This window comes from Labeo rohita, chromosome 14 (genome assembly GCF_022985175.1).
Source record: "Labeo rohita strain BAU-BD-2019 chromosome 14, IGBB_LRoh.1.0, whole genome shotgun sequence".
NCBI lineage: Eukaryota > Metazoa > Chordata > Actinopteri > Cypriniformes > Cyprinidae > Labeo > Labeo rohita.
The window spans coordinates 32,685,532-32,695,927 of NC_066882.1; the positions used below are offsets into that span (position 1 = coordinate 32,685,532).

At 35.3% G+C, this 10,396-nt stretch overlaps 1 protein-coding gene across 2 annotated transcripts; it reads left to right on the forward strand.

The window, feature by feature from the left end:
• The first annotated feature begins 3,861 nt into the window (after positions 1-3,861).
• Positions 3,862-9,400, forward strand: si:ch211-274f20.2 (calnexin). Of its 2 annotated transcripts, none has more exons than XM_051128082.1 (13): positions 3,862-3,959; positions 4,041-4,132; positions 4,258-4,328; positions 4,488-4,546; positions 4,806-4,947; positions 5,030-5,111; positions 5,252-5,444; positions 5,595-5,739; positions 7,234-7,387; positions 7,703-7,822; positions 7,893-7,992; positions 8,070-8,148; positions 8,880-9,400. In XM_051128082.1, the coding sequence occupies exons 2-12, from the start codon at positions 4,067-4,069 to the stop codon at positions 8,144-8,146; spliced, it is 1,209 nt and encodes a 402-aa protein (XP_050984039.1). In that variant the 5' UTR covers positions 3,862-3,959; positions 4,041-4,066; the 3' UTR covers positions 8,147-8,148; positions 8,880-9,400. The 2 variants fall into 2 exon arrangements, with proteins under 2 accessions (XP_050984039.1, XP_050984040.1); XM_051128083.1 differs by having other exon boundaries at positions 3,911-3,959; positions 4,047-4,132.
• Positions 9,401-10,396: the final 996 nt, after the last annotated feature.

A 10,396-nucleotide genomic window follows, 5' to 3' on the forward strand; every position in this document is an offset into this window, starting at 1 on the left:
CCATCACTACAATCGGATGTTGGAAAACTGTAGCTTGGAGGACGTCATCACTACAGCTGGGCATCTCACAGACTGTAACTTCAGGGACGTCATCTCTAGACTGTTTTTGGATGGATGTCAACACCAGAGTTGGACATGTCACCAGAGTTGGACATGTCACAGACTGAACTTTGGGGGACGTCAATCCTAGAGTCGGATGGGGCACAGACTGTGGCTTCTGGGATGTCATTGCTAGACTCGGATGTGGTACTGACTGTATCTTGGGGGACGTCCTCGCTAGAGTCATGTGCGCCTGGAGTTTGGACAGAGTTTGTGCTTTGCCCATAACACCATCAAGAGCATGGAGGACGTTGGCACCCCATTCAGACAGATCACCAAGTAAATCTTAAAAGACTTCATCGCTCCAGTCATCATCGACTTGAGAGCGACTGGTGATTGGTCCCTCCAGTGTTGGGTCTTCACTCCAGTTACCATCGACTTCTTCAAATAAGGGAAGGAATAATATGACCCAAAATAGTTCTATTCAAATAATATTTCTTAAATATTTAATAACCATTTAAATGGATACACATATTACTGCAAGTAAGCTTGTGGCTTTTTTAGTTGCCGGTCAATGTGCACATGCTTGGATGTCTTTGCTCTGTTGTATTTATTTATTTATTTTTTTTTTTGCACCAAGAGCACTGTGTTTTGAATAGTGGAACTGTTTAAAAAATGTAAAAAATAAATTTCACTGAGATGCATGTGTGAATATTAATTAGGTCATACAAACACGGCTTGGCAATTTCCAGGTTACTAAATATTAAGTGACTAGATCTTTTTAGACAATAAATTCTTTGTATTGATTTGTAATTAACATTCACACGTGAATACATCTTGTGAGGCAATGAATTTGTAGTTTTTGAGCAAATGCATGAAAACATGAACTTTGTGTTGATTGTATTTTGATGGTGCTGACAAGTGGCTGAATATGTAACTGTAAAAAAAAAACTACATATTTTGATAACACAGAAATATCATTTACCATCAGGACTCCTCACAGGCGGAGGTGCATCACTCGGCATGTTCTTCTTGACCTGAGTGGGCGTTGCTGACTTTTTTCCTTTCTCTCTGGAGTAAAGCAATTACTCAGAGTAAAGAAAAAAGCACCATTTTTGAAATCTTTTGCAAGCGTTGGTTGCAAAAAGTGAGAAACACTCGAATGCAATGAACAACAAACTGACTAGCGTCTGCTGCAAGATGAGCCAAGTGAAAAACACTAGAATGCAACTAGCAACAAACCAAAGTGTTTTTTAGTTCTATTTGAGCCCTTTACTGTGACGTCACGAACCAACTAACGCTCCAAAGTTGCCAAGTAGGGCCTGCAGATGTGATAACTCAGATGTTTTCTTCACTGTATGTTTATGAGTGGAATAACACATATTTGTTTAGGAAATCATCATATCATTTTTGCGTTGTTATTAATCAGTGCAGATTTAATAATTTACAGATAAGAACTGTCTAAAGATTTCATGCATTTTGCGCTGAAATTGATATATGTGGTATAAATGTAAGTTGTTGTGACTCAAGCAAAGTTAAATTCATGCTGGTGGTGATCACTTGTATTCTCATTAAAACACCAAATACGACCATTCTTTCTTTAATACAGGTAGCTATGTGTATGTCAAATTAAACTAGTATCAACAAAATCCATGGGGGTGGAGTGAAAAGTAATTTAATATTAATAAATTAAATTTTATTTAAACAATTATTAGCAAACAATTATATTCGTTTAGTAAAACATCTTAGTAACTATCTTAGTGTATATATATATATATATATATATATATATATATATACTACCGTTCAAAAGTTTGGGGTCAGTAAGACTTGTAATAGTCTTTAAAGAAGTCTCTTATGCTCATTAAGGCTGCATTTATTTGATTAAAAATATAGAAAAAAAAAAAACAGTAATATTGCAAAATGTTTTTACAATATAAAATAATGTTTTTTATTTTAACATACTTTAAAATAGAATTTATTCCTGTGATGAAAAGCTGAATTTTTATCAGCTGTTACTCCAGTCTTAAGTGTCACATGATCCTTCAGAAATCATTCTAACATGCCGATTTATTATTAGAATGATCAATGTTGGATAATATCAACAGTTGTGCTGCCAAATATTTTTTGGAACCTGTGATTTTTTTTTTTTTCAGGATTCTTTCATGAATAACAAGTTTAAAAAGTACAGTGTTTATTCAAAATATAAATATTTTATAACAATGTAAATTATTTATTATTAACTTTTAATAAAGTTTTAATTATTAACTTAATACATCCTTGGTGAATAAAAGTATTAATTTATTAAAAAAAAAAAAAAAAAAAAAAAAAAACAATAAAAATGTACTGACCCAAAACTTTTGAACGGTAGTGTATATAGGTTGTAGGTTGCCAAGTTAAGGGGACAAATGGGTTGAAATTTGTATGTGTCGATTTTGTGAGAAGGATGTATTTCATACAAGATCTGGCAACTGGACAACCTTGGAATATGTTGACATGATTATTCATGTATTATTCAAGGTTTGGGCCATACAAATTATGAGAGTTTTACTGGAGGCGAATGTAGCAAATACGCCCAGTGGGATTTTTTTTTTTTTACATACACAAAAAGATTAAAAATACAGAGAAATCCAGGAAAATATTTACACGGGATGATGGCGGGATAGAATGGTAAAATACGGGAGAATCCCGGGAATACACTTTCACATGTGACCAACAATTCCACAACAAATGTAAAATATCTTAAAGAAATATTATCAAAATATTCAGTCGACACGTGACGGTGGTGACGAAAACCTGATTGTAGTTATTTTAACTATCAAATACATTAAATCAATCAAATAATGTAGTAAAACCAACAAAACAAACAGTAAGTATGTTTTTTTAAGCTTTTTTTTTTTCAAGAGTCACATTTAAGTATTTTGATATATCATGGGAACACAAAATCTCACAGTGGTGACATCTGATGGTGTTGACAAATTTGGCATTTCTTTCACAAAAAAAAAAAGGAGCTCATGTAGTAGCCATTTTTTTTTTTTTTTTCTGTTGATGCTCAGAAATTGAAGGTTGGTGTTGACATATTATGGTTGTGAAACATGAAGGGGGGCAAGGGGTTCGTTTAGAGTGACAGCTACCCCTGATATTCCCCGATTTTATTACATTTTAATAAATGTCTGATAGTGTTGACAAAAAGTAGGGACACAGCTGTGAAACCTTATGAAACATGCATGTGCACTGAAAAACAACTTTGCTTTGATATGAGAAATTATTAAGCGTTGCTTTTGATAAGGCCTTTTTCATAATTAAAAATCATTTTTATCCATTTTATAGCATGTGAATGATTGAACCCTTCTCTGTGGACACACTGTTTTAGATGTAGTGAGAAGACAATAAGTGATTTCACATAATAATGATAATAATAAAATAATAAAAAAAAAAAAAAAAAAAATGAAGGGGATAATTGTGTTAAATACTTTCTATTATTAATCCCCATAACATTTACAATTAAAACTATTTTTCAATATTTTATTTTCAAACCTAATAGCAGTTACAATTGCCGGACATGTTTTGTCCCGTCTGAAGAACCACTGGTAACGCATTACTTTCCGTACTAGAAACGTAATTTGTTGTTTTTTTAGGTAGTGCATTACTTTTAAAAGTACCTTTCCCCAACAAAGTTTTGCTGTGTGGTACCAGTTGAGCATTCAGAAAAATTATAATCAGGACAACTGAACTGCTGAATTTGGTCATTCCGTCCCGCGATGAGCAATGCATCAGTTCGTTAATGATTCCTTATTTTAATGCTTCACTCCTTTGCCATCTTACAGCCACAGGCACAGGGATTCAAAAGGACACAGATCAAAGTCCACGTTAATAACCTTAAAATACAGGAAGCTGAACGCTGGCGTTAGCAAATCAAGGTAAAACACACAAAGCTCTTTAAATATGACTGTGAGTCGTTAAAGTTACAGTTGTCTGATGTAGTGTAACCTCTCCTGCAGACACAGATACAGACACAGATACAGATATGATGCGCTGTGTGCGTGTGCTCGTGGGCTTCTGTCTGTGTTTGTGCCACAGCAGCGAAGCACAGGTGAATGTTATGCTTATATTGCTTTGCAAAGATTGCTAGTAAAATGTGTTGACAGGCTATATAAAGAGTATTGTTATAGCTGTTTTTTTGTTTTTCCTTTCAAACACGTTTAAACTGCGCGTCAGAGCGCGTACAGACGCGTCGCGATTCCAGAACAGGCTTATTTTGCTGAGCCGTTTGACGGAGCGCTGGACAGGTTTGACCTTCTATCGCTGAAAACATACAACATTATTTATAGTATACAATATACAAGTACTTTAGTTTGCATTCGATATGTTACTCACTGTTATATCCGTGATACATAATGTTTGCTCAGCTCATTAACATCAAATGTTTTTCTTTGTTTGCACTGAAGAAACTGGGTTTTGTCCAAAGCAGTGAAAGATGACCAGCTGCAACTTCTCAGATATAATGGTATGCATTCGTTGAAAATGAAAATAAATTTGAATACTGGATCTTATAACATCAAATAGTGTAACAGTGTTGAAATGAGTTATTTTGTGCAGGGTGTACTATAGTCTCTATAACAAAATAAAGGGTGATCACACATGAAGATGGTCTGAAAGGGTTTGTTACGAAATAACGACATGCTGACTGTACTGTATATTATCCTGCTTGTTCTACGGCTACTCATCAAATAACTTGTAATATAAAAGCCCTTGATTTCACACAGGGGAGTGGGTTATAGAGGACTCTAGAGAACCGAAATTGCAGGGAAACCGAGGCCTGGTCCTCAAGTCTCCTGGAAAACACCACGCCATATCCGCGTACCTGCGCAAGATCTATCACTTCACAGACAAACCTCTGTGCTTACAGTAAGACTTTTTGATCAGTTAAACACTTTCCTTTAAACAAATAAAACTGCTCGTCTAAAACGTCTCTTAAAATAATCTGCAGGTATGAAGTTTTCTTCCGAAAGGGTGTTGATTGTGGTGGAGCCTACCTCAAGTTGCTTTCTCATTCAGATGATCTCCGTTTGGTAATATCTGACATTCATGGCACACGAACAGGTTTAGCTTAGTGTTTTAAAACAGAAAAGCAAACAGTAAAGCAACAGAGACAGTTAATGATATATTTATGGCTGTAAGTGCTTAAACAGTGTTTTGATTGTGATTTTAGAGCCAGTTCAGTGACGCCACCCCGTACACCATTATGTTTGGTCCAGATAAGTGCGGCAGCTCACACAAAATTCATTTCATCTTTCGCCATCGTAATCCAGTCACAGGGGCGTATGAGGAGAAACACGCTCGACAACCGGAGGTAGATCTCACTGACTATTTTACTGACCAGCGTCCGCATCTCTACACTCTGAGTGAGTAGTCAGTCTTATTTCACGGTCATTTGCACCTGACGTAAGTTTAGATTAACAGATAATATTTTCATAGCCAGTCTTATGTTCTTTATGGAAAGTGTGTGATGTTGTTCTATATGCAGGTTTATTTGAGTTAAATGTTCTTTTCAGACGTGTATCCTGACTACACGTTTGAGATCCTCGTTGACCTGACACTGATTAATAAGGGCAGTCTGTTGGAGGACATGGACTCACCAGTGTCGTCTCCTCATGAAACACAAGAACATGCTGACCAAAAGTCACCAAAACATGGAAGGTGTGCTGATTTTATTTTACACAGAAATAGTCATTTATCCATAACTGATTTGAGAGATGAGTTGATAGCTGTGCAATACAGTGTTTTGAAGCTTTTTAATATTTAGGCCTAACGTTGGTCAGTTTTGGATTGGTGTATGAATTAATTGGTTGAATGAGTGTTTCATTATCTTCAATCTTTAGTCACAGGAAAAAACTTTATTCTCTCTTTCTGAAACTTTTTCTAAAATCACAAAGGCATGATTCAGAGAGCCATTTGAAGGATGCACATATAAGACAGACCTTGGTATGATGATATTATAAATGTTAAGGATATCGCCGCCTTGGAATTACAAGGTTCTATCTGCATCCTGAGCACTTTTGAGATATTGAGCTTCAGAATTTTGCATTCCATAGACTTTTGTAAATAGACCCCTTTTTGTTTTTTTTAAAAAGGCCCAAAATGTGCACAGCTTACAAACAAAAAAACAAAAAAAAAAAAAAAAAAAACAAACAAAAAAAAAAAAACATCATCATGTAAATAAGAATATGTGAATAACTTATAATAAATTAAAATGGTCAAAACATGTTTTCAAAGTCCGAAAGCCTATTAGAATGCAGTTAGAATACACGTATAACTGAAGTTATGAGGGCAAAAATATCCTTGAATGTTTAATTTTATTATTATTATTATTGTTTTTTAAGTATTGATATAGGTAAGTAATATCACACAAACAAGGTCCATTTTCCTGAATATTAGCATGTGAGTGCAATAGCAATGTGATGTTAATTTGGTACAACAGTTTAAAAAAATAATTTAATATTAATATTAATACATTAATATTAATTTAATATTAAATGAGTTTAGACACAGTGTTGTTTTTTTCTGTTTTGCCAATGAAAACAGTTTCAAACAAAGCTGGAGCAGAACATTTGTGTCTCAGAGCAACACTGCAGTGTTTCATTCCTGAGTGAATTAATTAATGAATTAATGATCCAGTAATCCATTCATAAAGACAGACAGTCTCTGAATAAATCAACCGTTTTGAATGAATTGTTTGTAGAATGATTCAATAAATCACTCATTAAGAAACTTACCTACTGGTGGTCTGGAATGGGAAAAAAATGAAATATCAATTTACAAGCTGCATTAGCAAAATAACAAGTAGTATATCTGAAATGAACCTGAAAAGAATGATCATGAAGTCTTTATTTGGACTGTTTACGAACTCTTTATAAGTTCATAATGAAATAAAAAGCTGTAAATAATTAATTTCATTTTGAAAATTTAGAACTATTCGATTCACATTCAAATCTAGTACCAATAATAATAATAACCGAGGAAGACAATTCCATAAAATAGGAGCCAGCTAAAGGATCTAGCTGATTTAGTGGATTTTAATGTTCTTTGTATGATGTGTAAACTCTACACTCTACTATAATCTGTGTCTAATCACTGTTCTCTTGGTTGAGCAGTGTGAAGTCACGTTAATGTGTGTTTGTTTCCTCGTTTCAGGTCAGATGGTCCGTTCACCATGAGCCCCGTTTCTGCCGTGGGTTTTGAGCTGTTGTCCCTCACTGGAGACGTGATGTTCGACAACATCTTAGTCTCTGACAGTCTGGAAGTAGCCAGGCGCTGGACAGAAGACACGTGGGGCCAGAGAAAGACCGTAAGATCAACAGTTCCATCATCCGCTTTACCATCTGTGATATTTGAGCAGCAGATGTGATGTAGTCCATCTAAACTATGCGAAACAGCTTTCTGTGTGTTCTTTCACATGCCATACGCATTCAGAATACTGCATTCACTGACACAACCGCATAAAATCATCTAGTGAAAGCAGACTGTAAAGAAATGGCGACCAGGTCCAGGACATAAGATACTTTCACTTAAACATTCAGGGAAATTTGACTGTAAAAATATGTCTGTCCATAAATAACATCACATGAACACACCTCCTGTATTTCACATGGTCCTCTTGTAGCCTGGAATGATTGAAAAGCTGCTGATAGCGACGGTCAAGCGTCCGTGGCTCTGGGGCGTTTATGTCGTCACTGTGGGCCTTCCCATCATCCTCTTTATCAGCCTCATGTGGCCTGACAAGGTAATATATATAAATACAGTGATAGTATATATAACCAGTGACTGTTTTAATCATGTGTGTGTGTGTTCAGCGGTTCGGTCCACCAGATCAGGATTATTACTATAAGAAGACAGACGAGCCTCAGCCGGACCGGCGTCAGAACCGTGAGGAACACGTCACTCCTGCTGAAGGTGAGAGTTGCTGACGACACTACTGAACCACACTGAGCTCTAGTCGTGACCATCACGTCTGTGTGTTTGTGTTTAAGGTGTGAATCGAACAGCAGCGGAAGCTGAAAGCAGAGCCACCAGGAGAGTTCAGAGAAACACAGACGTGACTAGTTAACTGTGAGTATCACACACGTCAATCTCACACGCACATTACATGTCAGCCAAAAATCGTACTTACGTGAAGAGGCACAGATTAGGATCATTAGGATGTTTTATATTAACATATATAAACATTATCTTTAACTATCATTCTCATTACTTTAATTTGAACAAAAAGTTTAATACAACTGCTAAATATTCATATGATATGGAAGTATTTGTTACTGTCTTAAATTCTTTTTTTTTCAAAATATCTTAAATTGCATAAAAAGTGTTAAATACCATTTGTAGGGGTCTTTATAAAGTAAAAAAAAAAAAAAAAAAGATTGCTTGCTTTGTTTGTATTGACCAATAGCAATTGATTTGTATTCTGTTTCTGTTTATGAATTCCACAGAATTTTTTGTAAAATAATTGTAGAATTTTATATAAAAAATAAAATAATGCATTTTATATTTTAACACTCTGTGTGTTGAGTGCAAAATGTGTCACATTAAGTGATTTAAGCAGTTTTCAAATGTATTTTGTATTTCCATACAAAACATAATCAGACATCCTACATACCTATGGTCACATATTAATTATTGATATGTTTGATGTTTAGTGTTTGAATCTTTTTGGTCAACTGGTCAATACAGGGATGTAGAGGAAAATGTGCTTTTTGGGATGAGATGTGTATTTTTTTTTTTTTTTTTGGGATTGATCCATGATATCCATGAACTTGATTTTCATTATTCTTTCATCTTCTCAGGTCTCAGAGTCAGTTGCACCTTCAGCAGTGAGTGGATCAATATTCTGTCATCCTGAACAGTGTGAACTGCTCATGTTGATGCTCATATCTGTGCAGGTTTACATTCATCACTTGTGAAAGAGCAAACATATTACCACTGTAGCTTGTTCATGGAATGCTGTAACTAATATTTTCATTACATATTCATTTGAAGCAGTGTCTTTTTCCCATATGAATATAAATTTCATTTTTAATGTAAAAAAAAAAAAATATGTATCATTGCACTGAATGTTTCCTGTTGATATATAACATACATGTAGCAATGCTTTTCAGCATAGATTTAATCATCACTTCATGCACTTGTGCTTTATACTAAGTTCTAAGAGCAAAATAACATTTTTAAAAACTTTTTAAATAAGGATTTTCAAGAATGACAAAATTATGAAAAAAAGAGGCACTGATGAAACATGTTTTAAGAATGCATGAGAAAAGAATGCATGGAACTAGAATAAAATGGGTTATATCTAAAAGCAGAGGCTCTGCTCTCTCTTTTGACTTTTTGCATGTTCAGATATTCATACAATAAAATATTCTGATGGCCATGATAATTTTGTGATAAATTAAAACAATAAATAAATAAATAAATAAATAATAATAATAAAGCTTGTGAGGATAGAGATAAGATAGAAGATAGAAAAACAGGTTTTACAAATGCAAGAAATGTGGCTTTCGAATGATGAATATTTATCAAGTAGTACAACCAGGTTCCTGACTGATGACAAAGACTTGACTGAGCAGCCATCAAGAGTTAGTATTATAGATTATTACATATGGAGGCTTTTAGTCCAATAATTAAAACCTCTGTTTTCTCTGAAATAAGCAATAAGACATTTATGCTTATCCGGTTTTTAATATCAACTATGCATTTCATGCTCTATGCACTATGCAATTCTCTTTCAAACAATTGCTCGGTATCTCACTATTAATATTTGTAAGTCTTCTGCACTAGTGGTGAGGGCACTTAACATCATTTCATTGTTGATGGCCTATCAAGCCGAATTACTGGAGGAGCTGGGCATGCAGCTGGATGCCGGTAACCTGAACCCAGCGGTCTGGGAGGAGATCTGCAACATAACGGATCTCAATCTACGCACCTCATGTGGTGTCGTGCAAAGCTGTGGCTGTACCATGGCGGGAGGTTGTTGAGGCTAAATCCCTCGAGCATTGGGGAGCAGAAGAAATATGATTTTCTCAACGCTCCCTTAGATTCGAGTAGGCTGTTCAGCCCAGCTGTTGCAGCGATGAGACAAAGGTGCGACCTCCAGAGGAGAAATGGTTCAAAGTTGTGTTCAGGCCAGTTCAGCTTCCCCTCAACACACAAAGTTTCGTGGAGCAATTCCACAAGAGAATGCAGCCACCAAAAGAATGTGATCTGCTGAGTTCACAAGTTCTTTTTGTCACAAAGCACTTCAGCCCCAGGGTTCAAAGCAAATAAAAACAATTCTGTCACATCCAGGCTCAATGCCGAGGGCACAGAG